The following is a 24,638-nucleotide window of genomic DNA, read 5'->3' as shown; positions in this document are numbered from 1 at the left end:
TCGCAGTAGATGCTAGACTAATTTCATAATTTCTATCCGAGCAAAATTTAATGAGCTGGCTGTCACTGCGATGCATTATATTTACAGGAAGTCCGGTGAGACTTCGTACAGGATCCGTTATATATTCCCCCTCTTGTCCCCTCATACGCAGAAGGGACAAGATTCCGTCTCTGAATGAATGGAATTACACCCCTAATCCTGACTATACCTGACCTCATACTACTTCCTTTGACACTGAACAATCCCTGATGTGTGAATCTCTGAAATAATGGATTACTTGAATCCTTGAATATGGTCGCCGCCAAATCTGGGCTACGCAGTTCAGCCTTTACGTATCTTGGCGAGTATTTTTGCTAATGCTGTGAATGATGCTGCTATAGCGATAGAAAACAGATGGTATAGGGATGAAAAGTACAGCAATGCCACCCAACACCGAGGCTTCGAAAGAGTGAGCGTGCGAACAAGGGAAATATTGCGCCAAACGAAGCTCTGCAGAGCGCATTGCCGGCAAATATTGAGGCAGCATAGGATGTGCAAGAAATTCCTAGGAAGTTGAGCACTGAGTTGAAGAGTGTAACAACTGCAATGCCGAAGAATCCAGAACTGACGACTGGCATAATCCTTCCAAAGTCCAGCGTTAGTCATACTCTAATTGAAACACAGCAGGATACTGCCCAAGAAAGCCTCAAGAGGCCAGAACAGAGTCCAAGACGCGAAATACCAGTCAATGCCCTCTCTCACTGACCACCCGTACTAAAATAGACAAATAGGAAGGGCGAAACACCCGAAGAATGCTGGGGGTAGTATGGAATCGGGCTTGAAATCTGGTTTCGTAAAGCGAGGGATAATGCCGTATCTAATCCAGACGAAGAAAAATGGAACGCTGATAAAAAGTACCGACAAAGATGCCGAGAAAGACCAAGCCTTGTTGACCCGTATCGAAGTCATATATTTCTCAAAATACAATGGGGAATGGCTCAAACCAGATGAACAGTACTCTGTAGACCAGAGCGGTATATATGTTCATGAGCAAGACGACTGGATCAGAAAAGGTTAGCGTAAAAGCCTTGGACAAGATGACCAGATGGTCTCTGAAAGTGTGATGCGCGGCATCAATCTCAGACTGATTTCGAAGCCGATTGTTTCCAGTCAGCACTTTTAATCCCTTTGCCCTCTTGTATAAAATGGTGTCTGCACTAGTTTCTGGATGTAGGGAGAGGAAAAGAGCCAGGACCAGTGTGCAAAGCCACGTAAACACCTATATCGTCCACCGCTAGCCTTTCGCCGGAGCTAAATATCCGCCAACTATAAGGCCAAAACTTGGACCACAGACGCCAGCTGCAACCCACAGACACAGGAAATACGCGGCTGTTGCGGGATCAAAGATATCGGCGATGGTTCCACCTCCAGTCGCCAGACAGGGACTGCCGCAGAAGCCCGCAAGTAGCCGCCAAGAACATAGCCATGTCTGTAGCGAAGCCTGTCGGTAGCTGAAATAGTATAAACCCCAGCAGCGTCCAGAAGTATATCCGACTGCGCCCAAACTTGGGCATCTCAGACATTTGAGACCATAGCATAGGACCAAGACCGTAAACTAGTGTGAACCCGACCTCTCCCACCGGAAAGATAAGAGTTAGCAAGTCGACGAATGGTTGAGGTCGGTGGATAGAGTGGTTGCTGAAGGGGCGGGTGTAAATAACTCTTGAAGTTACTCACCAGTAACGGGTCAACCTCATCCGGGTAACGGAATAGCCTGTTGCCGGAGACTAAACGCACGAGTTGCCCAAAAACCGTGCTTCTCATAAGATTGACCATGTCAGAGACGATAAAGCATCTATACGTTGACTGGATCTGGAAAAGATACTCAATTTCTGCCACCAGCGGAAGTAAGGCCGTGGCAGCTGCTTGTTACAAACCCACCTGAGAAGAATAGAGAGTATGGAAACGACCCCAAATGCTTTACGAATCACTTTAGACCCAGTCAATTGAGTAGGCATCGAATTGCCACTTCGATCTTTCGAGGCTCAATGATGGAGAAAAGCAAGTGATCGAAATAGTACCATCCAGGTGTCACGCGTCATTCGACAATATGTACCTATGTCGTCTTAAAGCCAATGAGCCAGCCCTATTCTTCTTCTACGATTAAACCTTGCTTAACGAGTCTCGATAAATCTCCTGCGACATCAAGGGAGGTAATATCCACGACTGATGTCTGCCAGAAAGTCACGTGCTGAAGTCAATATATTTCACGGAGATTGTCAGACATTCCAACAATGATCATTGCCCAGAAGCGTATCGCCGATGGATGGGCTCAGTGGACTTTGCTGATCGTAAACCCGAAAATCTGGCTGACATCCGGCACCACACATTCAATGGCGGGCAGAGGGCTTTGAGTACTCCTCAATTTTATTTATTGTTGAAGCATTGGACGAAATGTTCTTGCAATTCATTCATTTGCCCGAGACTCCATAGGTGGCAAGTCCCGAATTTGGATCTAGCAGGAAGCAACTAGCTGATGCTGAGAACGATGTCGAAGAAGTCCGAATGAACGAAATATGAGTTGCTTCAATAACCAAGAAACAACGCAGCCTTGCCGCTTCTTATATACGACGAAAAAAATTGTCCCGCATGCCCAATCTGGTGTTAAGCATGCCGTACTGTACCTGACAGTGCTCAGAGAATGCAGGGCTGCGCTAAGTTAGCACCCGCCGAACCGACTTCCCCAAATCTTCCCAAATCCTGTTTGAGCACCGAGTTCAACGAGATTGCTACGACCCGTACGTGCATATTTTTGTCCTTCGATGGATAAGAACTCGAGGCAGGCTGGTTTTAGTGCACCGTCTATCGTAATCCGTATTACTGGATTCGTCCCCGTAAAGTCTCCATCGAAGGGATCCCGCGCTTAACGTCATGGCGGACCTGCCCCGCCCCTCCGCCCGCAATTCCGCGCGCGGCTTACTCCAAAAAGTTCCCCAAATTCCCCACCGAACTCTCTTTCCACAGGGGATGGCCCGAGTTTGAGATCCCCGGGCCCCGCGACTAGCCGAACAAGACTTCTTTGTCGACCCGAAACAGGCAAGTGGCCGTTGGCGGGAGGATGTGTGATGAGGTCCAACTCAATGCCGTAGCCAGCCGAAAGACATGTAATAAAGAAGCGCGGCGAGCCGAGCTGGCGGAGAGGAGGGATAGAGGAGGAATGAGAGATGACCGGGAGTGGTAGGGAATCGCGGCTTACATTTCCTGGGACACCTGAGTTGCAAAGATATCCGAGTGATACCCTCACGTGAAGTCTACGAAGCATAGCTCGAACAAGGGAACAGGAGCATACAGCAGCGACAATGGCCTACATCAATGCTACTACGGCTCTATTGGGAGCTGTGGCAGCCAGTACCACATATGTGAGTATTGGGTGGCCCAACACCCGCCGAAAGACGCAGTAAACTGACCCTTCCTAGATCATTGGCCTTGTGATATACCGTTTATACTTCCACCCGCTATCCAAGTACCCGGGACCTTTCCTCGCGAAGGTCACAGACGCCTATCAACTCTACCACGCGTGGAAGGGCGACCGGCACCTGGAGTTCTGGCGGCAGCACGAGATCTATGGGCGGGTCGTCCGGTTCGGACCCAATAGCGTCTCGTTCAACTCCAACACTGCCCTGAAGGATGTCTACGGATTCAAGTCGAACGTGCGCAAGGCCGAGTTCTACGACGCCTTTGTCCACCCAGCGCCGAACACGCACAACAGCCGGGACAAGGCGCTCCATGCGCGCAAGAGGCGTGTGCTGAGCCATGGATTCAGTGATGGTGCCATGAAGGAGATGGAACGCTACATCCTTGCCAACGTCAGGACGTTCTGCGAGCAGGTTGGCGCCGGCGCGAGTGACGCACGCAAAGGCTGGACCGCCGCGAAGAACATGGCGGATTGGTGTAATTACCTTGCCATGGACATCCTCGGTGATCTCTGCTTTGGTAAGGCATTCCATATGCTGGAGAAACCCGACAACCGATATGCGCTTGAACTGGTGTCGTTAGCTACTACTCGACACTCGATTGTAGGTTTCGAATAGCCGCGATGATGATGCAACAACTGCTGACAGGATGACAAGTGTGGAACTATGCCCTTGGTTGGCAAGCTCGGTTTGGACAAGGTCCTCTTTCATAAAATCGCGGCTGGTCGAGCCAAGTATATGGCGTACAGCAAGTCGCAGCTCACGGAGCGTACCAAGCTGGGCGACGAGACGGATCGCCGAGACTTCTTCTACTACCTGCTGAAGGCGAAAGATCCTGAAACCGGCCTTGGATTCACCACGCCTGAGTTGTGGGGAGAATCGAACCTTCTGTAAGACCTCTGATAACCATGTACTCGAGCACCGACTGACTATCATCGCAGCATCATTGCTGGATCAGACACCACGTCAACAGCCATGGCTGCAACCCTCTTTTATCTGGTCCGAAGTCCGGCATCTCTCCAAAAAGTCACAGAGGAGATTCGCAGCAAGTTCAGCGACGTCGAAGAGATTCACCAGGGCCCCGTCCTGGCATCCTGCACATACCTGCGCGCTTGTATAGACGAGGCGATGCGGATGTCCCCATCTGTAGGCGGGATCGTGCCTCGTGAAGTGTTGCCCGGTGGCATAGAAATCGACGGTGAATTCATTCCTGAGGGAACCGTCGTCGGCGTGCCACATTACACCATCCACCACAACGCCGCGTACTACCCGGAGCCGTTCACGTACAACCCTGAGCGCTGGGTTGCCGGATCGCACAAGGGTGCCGGGTCCGTGAGCACCTCGGAGGTTGAGGTCGCGCACAGCGCATTCTGCGCATTCTCCGTCGGCCCTCGGGGCTGCATTGGAAAGGGCCTGGCCTACATAGAAATGTCGACCACTCTGGCGAGGCTGTTCTACTTGTACGATCTTCGCAAGTCATCCGGCCCCGACCCGGGCGAGGGTAACCCGAATCTGGAGTGGGGAAGGCAGCGCGTGGGGGAATTTCAGCTGATCGACCAGTTCACCAGCTTGAAAGATGGCCCCATGGTGGAGTTTCGAAAGCGACAGTAACAAAATCCAAAATGAATAGCTCGATGACATCAAAAATGTTTGACGGACATTTGGGCGCTTGGTTTCCCCAAAAGTTGCGCGTGACACATGCGGCCCGCGACGGACCGAAGCATGCTATACATACATGTCAAGCTTGCACCTCGGCGTGTAGGCTATGACTTGAGCTAGTGAAGAATATGAACCAATGAGAAGAAACTCCGTCTGTACCAAAATTCCTTGATTGTCGGCCGCTTAGAACTGGTATTGAGCCAGAATAGCCTGCAATCTCCGACTTTGACTCTGTCATAGTGGGGACTCGATTGTAACATTGCCGGCAAAGTGGAAACGCGGGGAAGGATATCTTCCAAGATAAGTCCACCAGCTAACACGAGCGCGAGAGCGACTAGCCTTTCTGCATTCGACCACAACTGCTACCCAAGAAGGCCAAAGATTGGCACCGTACGCGTGTGCCTTGCGGAGACGTTGGAGTATGCTGGAAAGACTCGGTCCGAGCTATGGAGAAGCTGGCATGGTCTCCAAATCGTTGCAGGCGCAGCGCGTAATAACACACATCTGACCAGTCACCTGTGTTCGGCCGTGCTCGGTAGTACCGCTCCGAGTGCTACCAATGCTGAACATCCATGGCAGATGTCAGTTCACTTGGGGGAGGTTGGAGATGCGTAGAAGAAGGGGAACTATATTAGAGAGATCGTCCCCCACAGTCCCCAATGCTTCCGATGTACGGCCAACGCCCTAACTTACACGTGAGAGCGCATAACCATGGCGGGATCAATGATACAAAGCGTCTTTCTCTCCTTGCTCGCACTGAGCAGTAGCTTCTCAAGCTTCGCTCTAGCAGCACCCTCGCAGCCGACAGAGCGACAAGCAAGCTGGCCATATGGTCCGTTTGTGACCAAAGGCCGAGATATCAAGGACACGCGGGGACAGAATGTCGTGTACGCTGGTGCAAACTGGCCGGGCGCTGGCGACACAATGCTTCCGGAAGGGCTGCAATACCAATCGGTCAAAAGCATTGTGTCGAAGCTCAAGAGTCTAGGCATGAATTCCATTCGTCTCACGTATGCAATCGAGATGATCGACCAGATCTATGGCAATGGCGGCAAAGACATTACGATCAACACGGCGTTCACCAAGGCGCTGGGTTCGACCAACGGAAGCGCAGTGCTGAAGAAGGTGCTTGCCAACAACCCTTCGTTCACAGCCAACACGACCCGTCTGCAGGTCTTTGACGCGATTGCCGCCGAGTGTGCCGCGCAGCAGATTTACGTTCACTTGGACAACCACATGTCGAAGGGCGCATGGTGTTGCAACACCGAGGACGGAAACTCGTGGTTTGGCGACACGTACTTCTCCGTGGCGAACTGGACCCGAGGTCTCGGCTATATGGCAGAGCACGGCAAGTCGTGGCCGAGTCTCGTGTCCATGTCGCTCCGCAACGAGCTCCGAAACCCAGAGAACGATGCGACCCTGTCGAAGAACTCGTACAACTGGCAAGACTGGTACAAGTATATCAAGCAGGGCACCGCAGCCATCAACTCCAAGAACAAGGGCCTGCTCATCTTCCTTTCGGGGCTGGACTTCGATACCTACTTGACCCCCGTTGTCCAGGGCACGGTATTGACCCCCGGCTCCGGGAGGTATAACCCGGCCGACTTTGCCGGATACACAGATAAGCTCGTGCTTGAGCTCCACAACTACGCCAACGACGCGTCGGACTGCACCGGACTGCAGAACAGTCTGTACAACAATGGGTTCCAGGCGCTGCACGCCGAGGACACGAAGGCGGTCAATGTCTTCCCCGTGGTGTTGACCGAGTTTGGGTTCCAGCAGGACGCGAGCACCTGGAAGGGCGTGTACGCGACGTGCATCGCCAGCTACCTGTCGGCGCAGAAGGCGGGCTGGATGATCTGGGTCGTCTCTGGCAGCTACTACATCAGGTCGGGGACGCAGGACTACGAGGAGACTTGGGGTCTGCTGAGCCACGACTGGTCGACATGGAGGAGCCCGCAGTATGTCGATGGCGGTCTGAAGCCATTGATTAAGAACACCGTCTCACCGTAGAGTGTAATGAAATGACAAAAGTTTATGGTCAACAACTGAATGACGTCTGCAATTGGCTCTGAACGCGGCTATAGCATCGTGAATATTCCTGCTCCTATCACATCAGTGCATAGCAAGAAACATAACAAGAAAAGGATGTCTCACTTGACGTCGATGACGATACGCATTCAGACGGCAAAGGCCGGGAAACTGATGCATGGGAGTGTGTACTATGTATGCATCGTAACCCCTGCCGCCCGAGTCTAGCCTGATGCGGCTAACGCCCTTTGAGCTCGCGACCTCTTGGATTTTCGGTTCGGCTGCAAGGCTGACCTTGAGGCTGCGATTTTTGTCTTGAACACGACGTCCAGACTGCCTTCTCGAGTACCTGTGCTATTGCATTGTCGAAACCTATGCTTCCCAGGTGAGGGACAATCAGGCTGCCGTTATGGCACCCCTGTGTAAATTTTATCAGCAAGGCAATTGTCGCAATGGAGGTACGCGCGCCACCTCAACAGCTTCCCACCCTTCTTCTCTACCTCGCCTCGAGGCGGTCCCAGTAGGCTGGCTAACATGGCTTTCTCTACAGCAAATTGCCGATTCGAACACCCAGGCGCCGCACCCAACCCCTTCAGCCAAGGAGGCGGCAACCGATTCAATGCGCTGAGCTCTGGTGGGGGAGGCTCCGGCGGGGGAGGACGCGCCGACGGCACGTATCCCTACAAGATCACCAAGGACGCCATCAAGATCGACCTGCTCGACGAGAGACCGCAGTGGATTCTGTCTTCCTACGGCCCCGGTAGGGACGCGCCGGAGCAGCTGTTCGGTGGCTTCCCGAGAGAGCAGAGTTTCGAGGAGATTAGGCTTTCCTTTCTCACAAGTGCGAACCCACAACAGACTGTACGTGTCTCCTTTCCTCTCAGAACTGCTTCTTCCGTATGTAAGCATCAAGTGTGTCTAACCGTCACTGCAGCTGCAAGAAGTCCAAGGACTCTACCAGCAAGCCGAGCACCAGATCCAGACTTCACTCAACAATCTTGACGGAGCTGTACAATTCGTCCTCGCCGCCGAAAACAAACACCCGAACCGGATAGACGTATGTAGAGAGAGCTCGCGCCAAGGAGGATCAACCGGTGCCTTTGCCGTGGGAAACACGTCCAGTGGCTTCTCGGCGAGCCCATTTCAGTCGGCACCGTCTGCCACCGCGAACCCCTTCGCTGCCGCCTCCCAGCCAAGTCCCTTTGGGGCGCCGGCATCCGCGGCACCTACGACTGGCGCTTTCGGCCAACCTTCGCAGCTTGGAGCAAAACCCAACCCCTTTGGCCAGCCAGCACAAACGGGTGGCTCAGCTTTTGGGCAGACTTCAGCACTCGGCGCCAAGCCGAACCCCTTCGGCCAGCCTGCCCAGACAGGTGGTGCTGCCTTTGGACAGACTTCTGCGCTCGGCGCAAAGCCGAATCCCTTCGCAGCTGCTGCCTCTGGCCCGTCCGGATTCGCTGCCGCTGCCTCTCAAGGCAGTGCCTTCGGCCAGCCCTCGGCACTGGGAGCAAAGCCCAACCCGTTCGCTGCCGCTTCCGGCAATGCTACCCCTTCTCCCTTTGGAGCGGCGTCTCAGGCATCGCCTTTCGGAGCGCAGTCCCAGCCCCAGAATGCATCCCCTTTTGGTGCACCATCTCAGCCGCAGAGCGCTTCTCCGTTTGGGGGAGCAGCTCAAAATCAGAATGCCTCACCGTTCGGCGCACCTTCACAACCACAGGGCAACAGCGCTTTTGGTGCTCCATCCCAGCCAGCCTCCGGCGGGTTTGGTGCCCCATCTCAGGCGAGCTCTGGCGGCTTCGGTGCGCCATCACAGCCCAGCGGCGGAGGGTTCGGTGCGCCGTCTCAACCCAGCGCTGCGCCGGCCAACCCATTCGGACAACCAGCGCAGCCGAGTGGTTTTGCTACAAGCCCGGCGGTGCCCAACCCATTTGCTGCAGCGAGCAATGCCACAGCGACTCCGGCAACACAAGCCATGGACACATCGACGCCGGCCGCGCCGTCGAACCCCTTCGGGCAGCCAATGAGCAATGGGTTCGCCAACCCCTCGAACAACGCCTTCACCCAGGCCGCTGCAAACCAACCAGCGCAAGCGGACGGCGCCAAAAACCCTTACCCACCTGACAGCGGCAAGCAACACCCGGACGTGAACTCTTACGTGGCTAGGATGGGAAATCGGATCATACGGTTCAAGAACCAGCCCGTGGCGTACCAGGACGGCAAGCCTGGCGTACAGGGGTCTGGCGGGCAGTGGTCCAAGATCTGGTTTCCCAACGGGCCGCCAAGCTACTACGCGGCTACGGAAATCGAGGACAAGAGCGTGTACACAGATGCGATACGGCAGGCGTACGCGGAGAGCGGGAGGAGTGCGCGGTTCACGGGCGATATGCCCGAGGTTCCGCCCCTGCGCGAGGACTGTGTATGGGATTTCTGATCGGGCTTGGAAAGGGGGCAAAGGGGAGCTGGCTAAACTATACTGTATCTGCATGAGCGATGGCGTTTCATGGTTCATGGGTATTGATTGGCTTTCTACATCAAGGGCCCGTACTTATTTATACCCATTACATGGTGAACGAGCAGTGGCTCAACATACGAGGAGAATACTTCATGCTGTGACATTAAAATAGATGATGTACGTCATGAATGGGTGCAATATTCTGAAGTATCATCAGAGACCACACATTACATCGGGACTGGTCACTTGGGTAGCAAAATTAGACATAAATGTGTTTACAGATTGTCATTTGGTCCTTATCTAAGGGCCGTAGCCGAGATCTATCCTCGTAGGTATCATAATGCCTAGTCAAATATCCCAGCCAGATCCCATCCAACGATCCCGAGCATGCTACATTTATGCAGCAATGGTGACCTCGACCTCGACACCGGCCTCGATGTTGACAATGATCTGCTTGACGATCTCGGTGGGGGCTTGGAGATCGATGAGACCTGTGATTGACCGATATTAGCCCCGTGGTCCGGGTTTGCAAGCAAGCCCCTTCGCCGCAGCAAAGGGAGGGGCCATGGAGGGAAAGAAGGATAGACTTACGCTTGTGGATGCGCATCTCGTACATGTCCCAGGTCTTGGAACCCTCACCGCAAGGGGTCTTACGGGTGGTGATCTTGAGGGTCTTGGTGGGCAGGCGGACGGGGCCCTTGACGCGGAGGTCCTTGCCCTTGGCGCGCTCAATGAGCTCGGTGCAGACCTTCTCGAGGGCCTGGACCTTGCGCGAGGTCAGGGTGATACGGATGCGGTCTGTGGTGGGTTTGCGTTAGCTTCCGTGGCTGCGCTGGTCTCTCGTGCTCCTCCGCCCGGCTCATCGCACATGTCCCAGCCCGATCCCAGCGTCGCCGTCGCCGCAAACTATGCGCAGGGGCTCGGCTTGAACGAATCCAGGGAGTCTTTGGATGGCGCCGGCGGGAGACAGTGTCGGGGGTAGCGGCGGTGGGAACTCACGGGTCTTGGGGGCCTCGCCGACATCCTTGTCGCCCTTCTGGTAAGAAGACATCTTTGCTGGGGTTTGGGGGGTTGGGTGATGGGGATCGAGATGTAGTTGATCGAGGGATCTCGGATTGCGACTTCACGACTCGAACGACGTCAAACTTGGGCGTGCGTTTCGGCAAAGTGATGAAGTTGGGGAGCAGAAGAAGAGAGGAAGAAGTTCGCGAACTTTTCGCCAGTATGGGGCTCTTTTTTGGTGGGGGAACTTTTTTCGTGGGCAAAGTCGCAGACAGGGCTTGAGCTGGGGGCCGCGCGCTAAGCCTGGAGCGGCCTAGTGCAGGTGCCGGCCGCCTGCCCGCTCAGGCTGAGTATGGGGATCCACTCAGAGGGCCACTTGAGGGAGCTGGGCCGTCAGATCTCAATGACATCGTGGGTGAGAGTCATCCGGCCTGCGCTGGGTGGGACGTTGCAAGTGATCCTGGTGCTTCATATAGGACCATTGGTTTTCACCGTTTATTGATACTCCTGGTTCAACCCATAAGGACCGATTTTTGACGAGATCTCGAGGCTTTGATTCTGGCTCACATCTCTTTGCCATGGCACCCACACTGCCCCCGTTTGCGCCGTTCCCAGAAGCCCCATGGAGAGATCACATCGTCCCCGAGGAGTGGGAGGCCTGTCTTTCGCTCTGGCTCGCTCTGGCCGAAGCCCACTTGGCTCTACCGACGTCTGACTTTGAAAGGCTGTCAGCCAAGGACGAGTCCATTTCAGCATTCCTGTCGCCATTCGTGAAGGAAATTGCTGCCTCGGGGATTACTATCTTAGGTTCTTCACCAACAGCATCATCTTTACTTCGGCAGAGCTACGCCTTGGCAACTCGTCTTCTGAGGTCTAGTAATGTGCTGCCTAATCTATTGCAGTGGCCATTCTTATCCGACTTCAGCAAAGCTTATGGCAAGAAAAGGGTATCCGTCGTGTTATCTGACGTTTTCAAAAGTCACACTCTGGTTTTGGAGACATCGCTTCATGGGCTGAAGAAGTCTCTTATTCTGGCCCTAGATTCAGGAATCAAAGGCGATCTCAGGATACCAGAAGCTCATCTGAAGCGTCTTAATCACCTGATCCACGCCTCACCTGACACGGCAGCTTTATTCTTAGCAGGGAGCGACTTTCTCGACGGTCTAATAAGCTGTTATAAGATCATGAATCCACCGTTACGAAAGGCTATCATCACTACCGCATATTTGTGTCTCATAGGTATCACTGAGGGAGAACCGCCCAAGTATACCATTCTCTCAGACCAACTCTATTCGTTAAAAGCCGCCGCCGACGCCCACAAGGCCGGCCCAACCAGTGGTAACGACTCCATGGTCGCCGAGTTGGTCACCGTGACTCCGATCTTGAAGCAAGTACAGCATCGGCTAGAACAGTCCGGCTCCACCAACACGAGAATAAAGTCCGTCATTTCCGCACTCGAGGTTTTCAAGAAACCCGGAGGCAACGTTCGGCCAAAGAAGCCCATTAAGCGCAAGATTGATAAAGGAAAGGGGGTCATGACGGAGGAAGATGATGACGAAATTGGCCAGCTCCGTGTTCACAGGATGAGCCAAATTTCTCAGATTCAGGATCTCTTTCCCGATCTTGGATCTGGCTTCATCTCTAAACTCCTAGATGAGTACCAGGACAGTTCTGAACAAGTAATTGCACATCTACTTGAGGATGATCTGCCGCCGCAACTGGCACAGGCAGATCGTACCAAAGAACTGTGGGTAACCCTTCCTCCCAAACATTATGGTCATACTAAACCAATCTCAGGTCGCCTGAAAGGACTAGACGACGGAGAAGTAGCTTGGCACCGCGGTCGACGCCACCTCAGGTGCCAGTACGTCACAACGTTTTTGACGATGATGAGTTTGATCAACTCGCAGTTGATGTCTCCAACTTGCACTTTGGCAAGAGGCACCAGGATAGGACGGCGGATGATGTCTTGAAAGATCGATCAACTGCACCAAATAAGGCCGCGATTCTATCTGCACTCTCTCTGTTTGACGCTGACGACGATGAGAGAGACGACACGTACGACGCGGCTGACGCTGGTTTCACGGTCAATGATGCGCTGGCTGATGATGCCGACGATCAGAAGCGCAAGGACGTCAACGAAGAAACCCTGTTCAAGGCTTATCAAACGGACTCAAAGCTGTTCAACAGAGATTCCGACACTCGAAGAAGCAATTACCGGACGAAGCTGAAGCAGGATACGGGCATGACCGATGAAGCTATTGAAGGCTGGGCCGTGATGCTGAGCCGCAATCCGCAGCAGCTGAAGTCTTTGGAGATGAAGTACAGCGCGGCGAACTCCTTCAGAGGCAACCAACCGACACTTGCACCGACTGCATGGAGGGCAAGCCCGGCTGGATCAGGGACTGAGGATTCCGGCGCAGAAGCCAGTGGCTCCAATGCCAGAGGTGGCTTCCGTGGACGAGGCAGAGGAAGAGGACGCGGAGGCGGCCGTGGAGGCAATGTCGCTGGTCCAACGGGCGAGAAGGGGACTGAGTCCGCCCGGCGAAACAAGGAGGCCAATAAGTCCTCGCGAGCAAATCACAACCGCCGTGCTGGGCGCGCAAAGAAAATGGCGCAAGTCGGCCTTCCTGGTTGACATTGATCTATCAACATGTAACAAGATATCGTTACGCCACCATCAATGCATACACAGAATCGCCGTCTCTTAATCGTATCCCAAAACTCCATTATCCAAATGCTACCGGCAACGTAGAACCCGGACTTGTCGTTGCCAACCTTTCTCTGTGGGCTCTCCTAAACTGCATCAGGTCAGGCCATCATAGTCCTTCATTGTCTTTCATTATCGTCATTCAATAAGCCAATCTCCAACCCTGGGAATTCCTACATGATTCTTCTTCTCTTAGCCGATTGCTGGCTGCCACTACGTACAAGCGCAACCGAAGTTGCGGCGCGCTTTCCAAGCCCGCCATAAGGCGAATCTGAAACGTGATCGTGGAGGTCCTCGTCGTTTAGCTCCATGGCATACGGACTTCGCATCTCCAGGATGCCAGCTCTAGGAGAAGCGACATGCGGGTTGTGGAAGAATGTGCTCATAGTTGGCATCGGACGTGGAGATACGACGCTGTTGAAAGATGATCCGGCATCTTCCAATCCTGTATGGCGCACCCAGAAGGACTGGTCGCCGCCCTCCTTTGGTGTCGCGAGTTCTGACACAGAAAACAAGTCGTGTTCGTTGTCGCCCGCCACGCCAGCGCCTGGTATCATGGACATGAGCGACTCGCGTGAGCTCCGCCGACTGGCCATGTACTCCTGCAGGTCGAAACATGGCCTGCAGATCGGGTACTGCGGCCACCTGTCTGCTTCGTCGCGATACTGGGGTAGTCGCGGGCGTGTCTGTTGACCGCAGCGCTCCTGGATGTCGTCGAAGACGTCGAATACGGGAGTAAAGTACGTAAACCGTGGACCAGGTCCAAAATATCGATTGCGACCCCAAAGCTGCCCAATGAGGGCGTTGGTCTCGCTGTCTACGATGGCAGCTCCGCTGTCACCCGAGACGCCAATTCCGCCGCGGATCCAAGCCTCCTCGTCGTCACACGGATAAGGCTCCTCGATAAACCATTCCCTAGTTGCCTTGCCGGTCCCGTTCTTTTTGCCATCAATATATGCTGGTATTTCACAGACTTGCCCACATTGATAGCCTGAGGTGCGGCCTGAAGCATGAACCTCGACACCAGGCACAACACTACTCATCTTGGTAATTGGGACTTCTCGGCTAGGAGTGGCGGTATTCGGGAACTTGCGCAGCATATTCGCCTGCCGGCTGCTTGATGAGATCAGGGCCCAATCCGTTACAACCAAAGGCGGCTCCTTATCACAGTCTTCCCAGTAGGGATCGTGAGTGACCCTTGTCGTTTTCAAATCGTAACCAGATGTTGCTGTTAGCCTGCCGAGCCGGAAATCCAGTCCCACGGTCTCCAAGGCGTCGTGGCATTCCTTGAGACATCTGTCTCGATCTGCTGGTGAGGGGTGCTCCACCACTGGAGGTTCTCCTGACAGCTTGGCGTCAATGAATGGATGCAAGTTAGCAATCCAAAAGCCAGCGTCTCCGATGTTAACACATGGGCCCAGGGTCGCGGTTATATCATCCCCATCAGGCAGTACCATGCCGATACTATCGCCCATTTGCGGGCTGATGTAACAAAACGGATTGCGTGGGCTACACACTTCGTCTGGCATATCTTTACTCAAGCCCCTAGCCCAAGTAAGACGTTCGACTTCACCGACCGAAAACACGAAAGAGACATTGCCTTTGTGGCTTTCCGGGAGCAAGTCTCGGACATGCCCCGCGATCATGATCTTCCGAGCTGTGGAGATTGGCTTTGAGGTCATGAAGCAAACGCGCCTGGAATCACGTTTTTTTCCTCGAGTCACACTAATGACGTGGCCTGGACCACACCATTTTGGCATCATTTCTATCAAGAATGGCAGGACACCATGCTCCCATATGATAGGAAAGCCAACGGAGTCAAACATTCTTGGCGTTCGGCTTCTCAGAGCTCCAGGACTCTCAATCGACCTTGGCGTAACGACCGCTGCTTGGTTGTCAGTAGAGCCTTCATATGGACATAACCGTTTCTCGAACTTACAGTTGGACCTCTTAAACTTCCTCTCAACAACGTTCCTCAATTGCTCCCGACACTTCTTTTTCGATGTGGCGATGGTCATCTCCATCTTCAACCTCCTCTCTTTAACACTATCCTGATGTGCAGGTGTAGCTTGCGCTTGGAGCGACTTTTCGACAGAAGGCGTTGGTTGCATGACGGCTGTGCCCAATAGATTGCTTGATTGGCAAGCATCTGCACCACTTGATGGCCTGACATCCTTATGAACCCACCGCACGTGGCAGTCGAGTAGGTCTTTGCTTGCAAAGGATTCTCCTTCGGTACAGCCAAGGACAGGACAAACCAGTAGATGCTCTGCTTTTACATGCCAGTTCAATTCTTCCTTCGTTGCAAACCCACCACTGTCGCAAGGACCATTGTTGCCCCAGAGACAAACATGGGGAAGATCCACATCTGAGCAAACACTGGCACTCTGCCCAAATAAAGGTCGGCATTCAACGCCACGGGACCTATCGGCACATCGTCGGCTGCCCGGATTGTGCCAACTGACGATGCCTCTGAAGGGGAGGGCAACGTGCTGACATTATTCCTCAACGGAGTAGGACCACGTGGCCGCATCAGTGGACCAGCAAGAGCATCGGTCATATGCAGTTGCTGCTGTTGTTGTACGAAGTCCGTCTGGATAGATGACAGCGTCGAACGCGAAGACGATCTCCGAGATGTGGTTGACGAGTGGGACGACACTACACTGGGCGACGCCACAGAGGCCGCATTGTACCGAAACGGCGGAAACTCTGGTGCGTCTAATACTGGGAATTTCATCACCCCGTCGTCCTTGCCGAAAGCTACGAGGTCGGGCATGAAATTGGCCGCATAAGAAACATCCACGGGCTGCGCGAAGGGATTGAAGGATGTAGATACCGCGTCCAAGTCCTGGAAGTGCGCCTGCGAATAGGTCACCTCGGGCGATCCCGACACGAACTGCGCGCTTGGCAGAGAGTATGCGGATATATCCAAGTTGTGCTGCAAGCGGCGTTGAGCCTGGCTCTGTCCGTAGACCCTACGGGCCCGGGAGGTCGGCGCCGGGGAGGGACCCATCGTTCAAGGTTTACGGAGCCGGGCCGAGCGATAGCAACAATGCGCGGCAAATCGACTATAGGGGCAATTGAAACTATTTACGTAGGATCTTGAAACTTTTATTGGAACTTACGGGTCAAAGTGGCACTTGTCGAGCTTGAATGGCATTGTTCGTCAGAGAGGATGGGCGCCAGGCCCCGAGGCCTCCAGGCAGAAGCCAGCTGACCTGCTGCGCCGCGGACCCGCTGTTGGCGAACCATACCACCACCAGCTTGGTCGTTGGATTGCCGTATTGGGAACCAGCGGTTGCCTCGTTTCTGGCATCGTGACTTTCGATGGTGAGAACGTCGTTCGTATCAATTCAAGGAGACTACATGGCTCATGATTCAACTGTCATCGCCGCAGCCGCACTAATCGGTATAACAGACGAGACAGTGCCTTAAGGACTAAACACCTCCTCGCAAGGTCAACTCCTAACACCAGATTGGCAATCAACGCGGCCATTGACTCCAAATACCGTCGCTCCAAGACCAAAAGGACGCCCACCGAATGTGATGACACCTGAACACCATCAATGAACGACTACGCCAGCTGAGACGGCCATCGGCCATGTCTTTGCGTGTCGAGCTACGACCACCAAAGCACCACATCTTTGGCTGAGAAGTATCCCACGCGCATTGGATCTCCTTTCCCAGTTGAAGGGGTGACTGGTGTTGGGTTCGTTCGTCTCCATTGACGACGTACCAAGACCCGCTTCCGCCGACTCGTGAATGCTTCCAAGCCCGTCCGCATCAGTGGGAGACGCTGGTGTTTCCTGCGGCAATCTGGGCCTGAAATCGCGTGCTTCGTGGAATCGTTCCTGGATATCATCGAAGACGGTCGAGATTTTGGTGAAATACGCTACGCGTGGTTCACTAGGATTGCCCGCGTACTTGTTACGGCCCCATAGCTGACCCAGGAGCTTGTGTGATTGAGCATCGATGATACCAGCACCTGAATCGCCAGGGATGCCCATACCGCCTTTGCGCCATCCCTCCAAGTCGGTTATGTTCTCAACATACCACTCCCGAGTCTCGCATCCATTCTTGTGTCTGACATCGGCAAGGACGGGTCCCAGCCGGCCGTATGTCAAACCACTACTCCGTCCGACTGAGTAAACAAAATTGTCTCCTTGTCGCTCTGGGTCTCCGGTTTCCTTGATGGTGCGGGCGAACGAATCGCACCTCTCAGGAAGAGTTATGTCCCTCACTTTGTTGACCTTGGCTAGGGTCTTTGCTTTGATCAAGACCCAGTCTGTTACTACACGCACACGCTTAACCCTTCCATCAGAAGCAGGGCACTCGGACAGCCGGGTGGTTGTGTACATTTGTCCGGAGTAAGCAACTGCGTGGCCAACTTCAATCCCTTCTTCTTCATTGGCTGAGCCGGCCGCCATATCATCAGGGGAAGGGTGCACAGCAATGATTGAAGGAGGACGGCTTTGGTCCCAAGAACTGGTGCCACGTGCTTGCTCGTCGTCGAACGTGTGCCAATTGAGGAGCCAATATGGAGTCGCGTTGATCTCAACCATGGGGCCCAGTGTGGCACTAGCATTCCTCCAAGGCGGGCCTACAGAGTCTCCGAAGTGCATGTCGTTATACTTAAAAATGTTTATGGGGTTATCAAACTGATCATCGACTTGAGATGATGTGTCAATGCTGCTATCGCATGAGAGCTCAACCTCTCCACCACGAAGGTCGAACTCCACTTTGTCTCTGGTCGTTGGAGGGAGGCAGGCATTTTTGGCCGAGTCCAGCTTGTCCACGATAGTACTGTTCAAGGTACTCTCCGTCATGATGTCGATGATCCAATAACCTGCCATCTTGCCTCTGCGGATAGTCAAGGAGAAACCTCCTTGAACTTTTTCCTGGTCAAGGATCCCTTTGATATCAAGTCGCAGCTTGTCTTCATATATGTCGAGGATTTTAATGGACTCTTCAGAGAGCTTGGATGTCTGACGAAATCTGTCCAAACGCGCCATGTTCCTCCTGGCCAAGTTTTGAGTCACCTCGGGCCAGTTCCCATTGGACTGTTTGCTGGTACCGCTTGTAGCCAAAGCCTTGAGATCGCCCTCATGATTGTCTGAGTCAATGCTTCTCGACGGCCTTACACCAGACATGGCATTCCCGCCAGACTTGTTGGACTCGAGATGTTCTCGGCCTGGTGTCGCAATGGGAATGAAAACTCGATCTTTCCCGGGATTGTCTTTTCTCGATACGATTGGCCAAGTTCCCTTTTGCCCGGGAGGGATCAAGGCCTGTGTGCTCTGGTTCAATTCTTTCAACACTAATTTACCATATCGTTGCTCCTTCTGTTCATCGTGACGCCTTTCCGTATCAGCTTCGGTGGACGAAATCCGGGGGCGAGGTGACTTTTGGAACTTCGGCGATTTAGGAGGAACGTTCGCGCTGTTATTTCTCTGTTGATAGGTACGCCTGCGGTCAGGCTTTACGATGTCGAAACTCCAGCGTTTGATACTGGAGGCCTTCTCCCTAGTTTGCAATGCTGGTTAGCCGTGTCCCCGTATGCAGGGAGTGAAGTTCATAGAACTGTCAAAGCACGGACTGAATTCAACGTACCTCCACTGTCCATCCAGCCTGTTGGTAAACTCTTTCTTCTTTGCATTCCATTTCTTCATTTTGCCTCTCATAGTCTGCACGATGCTTTCCGTGAGCATGCTCCTGATGGGGCGGCGTTTGGGTTCAGCTACAGAGATGCGCTTTACGGGGTTGACTAGATGAATCCATTCTTTATAGGTACAGACCCCACATTTAACATCTTCTACGCTATCAGAGGGAGCCCTTGAGCCTTGTGGCTGAAGGATGTAACAGGTAGCGCTGTGTTGCGTTGACTGCATCCATGCGCCAAAGTCCGGTGATCAGACAGACGAGGCGCACTTCGGGTCTCTTAGGCAGTGTTGGCAGCTTCTATAAGAGGCTTGCAGCCCCAACACCTTCAGCGCATGGCTTGAGACCATTGATGTAGCGACATGAATCAACGCGTTGGCCATTCACCGAATGATTTGGGGCCGGGTGTTCGCATGGGGCCACGGGAAGTCCTCCTCCTTGCATCCCGCCCGATCATGATATCCCCCACCATCGCGAAGCACTGCCCCAATCCATATGCCGGATGACCACTGGATATGTCCTTTCGGACGGCAAGCGGTTGCCTTAACGGCAAGGTTGACTCAGGGAGCAGGCTGAGGATGGATGGTTCGCCAGTTGACACAACTGGAAAGGCTCCCGCCCCCAACCTGCAGCCACAAATTCATCCCGCCCTATCGGAGTTTTTACATTTCGCTTCGCACGATATAGCCTCGATTGTCAGGATCTAGTGATAAATAGACTAGGTACACGTATTGTTGGACCAAAAATGGTACTATTCTACGAAGACGAGCTTTGCTAAACCCGATGGCACGAATCACGTTGTTGACAAAAGATATTCCAACTTATCGCAGCCATTACAACCCATTCCAAGTTATTTAAACTCAACCTGAGGCTTACGCTTAGGAGAACGTGACGGGCTCAGCCTTCACTACCGTAAAGGTCTTGTCATTAAATGTGACTTCAAACAGTGTTAACTCGCCGGGTAAACTCCCCGTGAACCATGAGTTGGCTCAACGGCCTTTAGTCCAGGAAACGTCACCGTTTTGACTAGTGTATAAGGTTGGCATTTGACAAGGATGGTCTCTGGATCAAGAGCCGTATCCTGACTCTCGGTGAATTTTGACCAAGATCAAGCTTTGCTACATGCGCACTAGCAGTCAAGTTTTGAGTGTGACAGCAAACCATGCCGCCTTTGGTAGTTGGTCTCCAGCTGAAGCAGTCGGCAGTCCCCGTCCGCATGTGCATAACATTCAGACAGTATTTCTTGGCAGAAAGATCGCTATGCACTTCGTCATCATGTTGTCCACTATGACAGAAGGACTCGCTCAACTTGGCAGACATTGGCCTCGTCCATACTTCCATGCCGGTACAAAATGACCCTACACCATGTCTCATAGATTCTTCGGGCCTTGAAACCAGATTTCTTGCACCAAATAAAATCCATATATTCACATTCAATCTTACAGTATATACAACCGTTGAAAAAGAATTCTTAAGATGTACCCCTCAAAGATATTCGTCGCGATCACTGGTTTTCTCGGAGCAAGTCAGGCAGTAGCAAACCAAGCTCGCGCTCTCAATGACGCCCAGGATGCCCAACCAGGCCTCGCTGCTCGACAACAGTCAGCCTGCGCTACAGCAGCCTCATCAATCCTCAGCTCAGTCCCAACCGGAAATGGCGGGTTCGCCAGCGTTGTCAATTCGCTCTTGGGAACAGGTGGCGTCATAAGTCCTACACGAGTCTGCCAAGTCATTTCTGCGCTCCCGTCCTCCCTCGAGTCTGAGTTCTCGTCCTACGACAACGCAGTGGCCACATGGTTCAGCTCCGAGAGCTCCCGGATCGACTCATTGGTTTCTTCTTGCTCCAATGACACCGGTGTGCAGAGTCTCGCGTCCATGACATCGGGCCTTGCGGCTTATGCGAGTGGATGTAATGCCACAACCACCTCGGGAGGCTCTTCCACTGGCGCCAGCTCAAGTGGAAGCAGCGGCACAGGTTCGGCTACTGCGGGTTCCTCGGCCGGCGGCGCGCCGAGGGAAACTGGATTTGTCGCTGGTGTTGTTATGGCTGCCGGTTTCCTGGGGGCTGTTGCGATGTTGTAGATTACGAAGTTGCACACGGTGATTCGCGACGATGACTTCGAGCTCAAGAACACACTTAGACAGAAGGATGCAGCGCTAGAATCACTTCTTCATGAGCTCCACAACTATTTATTGACCAATATGGCTCATACGTGCAACCGCAGGCTCACACGACCTCATTGTATAGCATCCAGTCTTTCCCAGATTCTTTTATCCTCGCCGTCAACATCGAGGTCCCAGAATTTTCTGGCCCTTCCGCTGGATGTGGCACCTTTGTCCCTAACCCTGTATACCGAGTCAATAAGCCTGACATCCGGGCAATTTCTCAGCAGTCTCGAGCCACCATTTTTGTCGATGAAGTCGTCATATGGAACTCCGCCAGCAACTTGACCTACGCCGCCATAGAACTTGAGGTAGTTTGCCTCTAGTGCTTGCCGCACTCTCAAGGAACATGTGTTACCTGCAGCTGATGTCTCTTCAGGGGGGATAATCCGCTGGGCAGAGAACCCTACGAGCGACGAGCCTGCGGCAACTTCATCACGGATCTCTTCCAGGCCCTGGTGGGAGAGAGCCGCATAGCCTAGTTCGAGGAATCGCAGAGATTGGTTGGCTACGAGATGTTTGATGGCTTCAACAGCCTCGTCGCTAATGTGATTGAAGCGTTGCCCCAGATCAGCCGTGGTGAATCTGGAGCTGATATCCACCGATCTGATTGAAGGATGCTGAATTAGCGCATCGCATATGTGAGAAATTCCCAGGCTGGAAAGACCGCAGGATGCAACTGTGAGCACTTCCAAGGTTGTGTTCGCGGAGAGACCGGCTGAAAGGGCCGAAGCACCCGAGTCACCTAAAGGGTTGCCCGACATCATGAGGTATCTTAGATGACAATTAGGTGAGCGTAGAAATTGACCAATCTGCGTGGCAGCTGCGACACCAATACCATCTCCATTCATGAATATAGTCTCAAGGCGGTTTTGGGTGTCCTGGAGTCTTTCAAACAAGCCACTGATGCCTTCGTCGCCGAGTTCGCAGGCTTCAATGTCCAAGACCCTCAAGTTTGCTGCGCCCTTGAATATCGTTACCAGATCATCGACACTGCCAGGGCCAAGCGGATTCCTTTTCAGCCACAGGTTGGTGAGCACTTGGCTGCGCTGTAGCGACTTTGCCATGGCATGTAATCCAGCTGGTTTGATGTGATTTCCGGCGAGGTACCAAGTCTCCATTCTATCAGGATGGTCTTCGATGAATTTGGCAATTCTTCGTGCTCCATGGTTGGTGATGACGTTGTTGCCCAGGAGAAAGTGTCTGATATGAGTGTTGTTCTCTAATGAATCCATCAGATCATCGATATGATCCGGACCAACCACTTTTTTGCAGAGATCGAGCCTTCCGTCTTCATACACCACACCCCTTCTGAATTCGATCATCCTAGTTTTGTAAACTGGCTCCTCACCACGAATGAATCCAAGATCTGGATGTGCAGACGAAGTGTCTGGCATGTCAAATAAGCCTCCAACCTGATCATCCGCATTGCTTTTCAGGAACGCGAAACAGTCTTCAAAATCCTCCTGCTTACCAATCCGGACTGGCATTGGCAGGGCTTTAGGGCCACCGAGATCCAGGGGATCATTGATTGGGTCCCAAGGCTCGTGGAGCCGATCCGGTCGTCTACTCTCCATTTCTTTCGCTTTCCGTAGCTGTTCTGCAGCCTGTCGAGATATGTATGCAGACCTTGCAAGTTTGAGCCATTCTTCATAGCGTATAATTGCTTTTTCCTCTGTAAACTCGGGAAACAAGGCGCAGGCGATCTGCTGTGCTTCATCGCGACGGAGATGTGAGCGCCGCCGGGGGAAGTCGAGAAGGTCAGCCGAGAGATCCACGTAGTTGGACTCATGAGCCGCCCGCAGAAGGGATGCGGCCTGTTGGGTCTCCATAGTGCAATTTATATCTTTGAAAAGCAGAACGGAGTTAGAAAAACATGAACAGAGGCGACATGATGGAAAAGAAAGATCGATGCGAGTGATGCGCAAGTCTAATATACATAGCACTGTGGAGAGCCTGATGTTTGATCGTAGGAAGCGTGGCGGTGCTGGGGTCCGCCAGGCTTGGCATTGGCTGAGGAGCCACCACTAGCCAATTTATGAGTCAAAGTCTCCATCAAAGCCATTTCGCAACTGCAGGAATCGTTTAGAATAGAAGACGGCCGTTCATTGCTCTTTGGAACATTCCAGAGTTTTCGCAACAAACTGTCGACGATTTTCGAGAATGGCGGATCAGAGCTCTCAGTAATTTGCAATGGGAATGAATGTTACGGTTGGGCGGCAAAACAGTGAAACGACCAAGTGGGCTCTGCGATTCCTTATAGATCAACATGGGGCATAAGCATAGGCAACAGCGTCCCTAGTGATTGAAGAAGTTTTTGGACTTGGACCATACAAATGTTTTATTCCAATGGAGCTCGTGTTACTGCGCGCTAAGCATATATCAATCATCTATGGCAGAAGTCCCAGTTACGTTGATTTCCATCACTTGCTAGCATCAGCACCAAAATCATACTAATCATATGAGAACGAAAACAAAATTCACGTATTCGCTCATCAATAAACTCTGCTAGCTCAGACATGATATTAGACGGACATGCTTGAGAATCAACAATCGTTCACGAAAAGGCCATCGTCAAACCTGTTATCAGGTTTGCAGTCGGCCCAGGCGGAACCTTGCGAGCATATCGACCAAAGATTGGTGTAGAATTTCCCCTCGCACTTATGTTGGTCAATTTTGGTGAAGTCCCACGGCCATCGAATGATTAGTAGGGCAAGTTTGCTCGAGGAACAGCACAGAGACGGTCAAACCACCGCCGTCCTCAACAGGGTCTGGTGCGATGTGAGACTTGGGTGGCGATTCTTTGGAGTCTAGGATCACGTTCTGCTTCGCCAAAACAGCACATTAATCAGCCGCTGCGTGCGTAGCTGTGTCCGCGTTGATGCGGCGGGAGCAATAGTAGGGTCATCGGCAACATGTTGGTGATTGAGATGAGTCTTGAGGTTGTTATCGTTCCAGTTATCCTATTCAGCTGTTACTGGACCAAGTCGTGGTGGTTTCAATGTCTTGATGATGTTGATCTAATGGCTCAACGCCGTCATCTAGTGGCGCCTGAACGACTAGATCGTTACCTGATTGTGTCCTAACCAGCATGCGCCCCAGGTGGTATCTGAAATCCAGCTGCACAAGCACATGAGGAACCGAAAAGCCCTACCACACTGCTTTGTTGCAAGCAGTAACTATTCTGTCTTCATCTCGTAAAGAGCTAACTTGACTATTATCGACTGTACCGACAAGAGCAGGGGAAAGGTCCCACAATGATGCGCTTGTTATAGCCCTCACCGATTCTGCGGAACAGCATGATCGACTGCGTACTCGTGCTGCTTCATGACAAGCACATAAATCACAAATTTATCGGCCAATAAAGATTTGGGGAAAGTGGCCTCGGTTTCATCGGCAACCAACGCAGATATGATGATCGAATCATACAGCATAGCTAATAACCGTTCGGATTATCTAGTTTCGTGAGTCTCATAGGAAAGTATCTAGAAACCAGGAATGACGCCCTTCG

The 24,638-nt window shown here is 52.8% G+C and overlaps 9 protein-coding genes across 9 annotated transcripts; 5 read left to right on the top strand and 4 right to left on the bottom strand.

The window, feature by feature from the left end:
- Positions 1-3,338: 3,338 nt before the first annotated feature.
- On the top strand, positions 3,339-5,063 carry JN550_000586 (uncharacterized protein; the record flags this gene model as incomplete). The annotated part of the gene is made up of 4 exons (XM_049317547.1): positions 3,339-3,398; positions 3,456-4,055; positions 4,110-4,342; positions 4,394-5,063. The coding sequence occupies 4 exons, from the start codon at positions 3,339-3,341 to the stop codon at positions 5,061-5,063; spliced, it is 1,563 nt and encodes a 520-aa protein (XP_049177875.1).
- A 759-nt stretch (positions 5,064-5,822) lies between these two features.
- Positions 5,823-7,124, top strand: JN550_000585 (uncharacterized protein; the record flags this gene model as incomplete). The annotated part of the gene is made up of 1 exon (XM_049317535.1): positions 5,823-7,124. One exon carries the CDS (start codon positions 5,823-5,825, stop codon positions 7,122-7,124), a length of 1,302 nt encoding a protein of 433 aa, XP_049177874.1.
- A 552-nt stretch (positions 7,125-7,676) lies between these two features.
- Positions 7,677-9,573, top strand: JN550_000584 (uncharacterized protein; the record flags this gene model as incomplete). Its single annotated transcript, XM_049317524.1, has 2 exons — positions 7,677-8,003; positions 8,077-9,573. 2 exons carry the CDS (start codon positions 7,677-7,679, stop codon positions 9,571-9,573), a joined length of 1,824 nt encoding a protein of 607 aa, XP_049177873.1.
- A 417-nt stretch (positions 9,574-9,990) lies between these two features.
- JN550_000583 (uncharacterized protein) lies at positions 9,991-10,645 on the bottom strand (the record flags this gene model as incomplete). Its single annotated transcript, XM_049317513.1, has 3 exons — positions 9,991-10,085; positions 10,186-10,392; positions 10,594-10,645. The coding sequence occupies 3 exons, from the start codon at positions 10,643-10,645 to the stop codon at positions 9,991-9,993; spliced, it is 354 nt and encodes a 117-aa protein (XP_049177872.1).
- A 529-nt stretch (positions 10,646-11,174) lies between these two features.
- Positions 11,175-13,234, top strand: JN550_000582 (uncharacterized protein; the record flags this gene model as incomplete). Its single annotated transcript, XM_049317502.1, has 2 exons — positions 11,175-12,343; positions 12,394-13,234. The coding sequence occupies 2 exons, from the start codon at positions 11,175-11,177 to the stop codon at positions 13,232-13,234; spliced, it is 2,010 nt and encodes a 669-aa protein (XP_049177871.1).
- Positions 13,235-13,479: 245 nt separating this feature from the next.
- JN550_000581 (uncharacterized protein) lies at positions 13,480-16,319 on the bottom strand (the record flags this gene model as incomplete). Its single annotated transcript, XM_049317491.1, has 4 exons — positions 13,480-15,191; positions 15,246-15,422; positions 15,494-15,575; positions 15,621-16,319. 4 exons carry the CDS (start codon positions 16,317-16,319, stop codon positions 13,480-13,482), a joined length of 2,670 nt encoding a protein of 889 aa, XP_049177870.1.
- A 550-nt stretch (positions 16,320-16,869) lies between these two features.
- Positions 16,870-18,975, bottom strand: JN550_000580 (uncharacterized protein; the record flags this gene model as incomplete). The annotated part of the gene is made up of 2 exons (XM_049317480.1): positions 16,870-18,829; positions 18,917-18,975. 2 exons carry the CDS (start codon positions 18,973-18,975, stop codon positions 16,870-16,872), a joined length of 2,019 nt encoding a protein of 672 aa, XP_049177869.1.
- Positions 18,976-20,440: 1,465 nt separating this feature from the next.
- JN550_000579 (uncharacterized protein) lies at positions 20,441-21,046 on the top strand (the record flags this gene model as incomplete). Its single annotated transcript, XM_049317469.1, has 1 exon — positions 20,441-21,046. One exon carries the CDS (start codon positions 20,441-20,443, stop codon positions 21,044-21,046), a length of 606 nt encoding a protein of 201 aa, XP_049177868.1.
- A 155-nt stretch (positions 21,047-21,201) lies between these two features.
- On the bottom strand, positions 21,202-22,959 carry JN550_000578 (uncharacterized protein; the record flags this gene model as incomplete). The annotated part of the gene is made up of 1 exon (XM_049317458.1): positions 21,202-22,959. The coding sequence occupies one exon, from the start codon at positions 22,957-22,959 to the stop codon at positions 21,202-21,204; it is 1,758 nt and encodes a 585-aa protein (XP_049177867.1).
- Between the last annotated feature and the right edge of the window lie 1,679 nt (positions 22,960-24,638).

The sequence above is a fragment of the Neoarthrinium moseri genome (genome assembly GCF_022829205.1).
Source record: "Neoarthrinium moseri strain CBS 164.80 chromosome Unknown scaffold1_Wmoseri_CBS_16480, whole genome shotgun sequence".
Classification (NCBI taxonomy): domain Eukaryota; kingdom Fungi; phylum Ascomycota; class Sordariomycetes; order Amphisphaeriales; family Apiosporaceae; genus Neoarthrinium; species Neoarthrinium moseri.
Note: the sequence above shows the minus strand (reverse complement) of the source record. Positions and strands in the feature narration are given on the sequence as shown.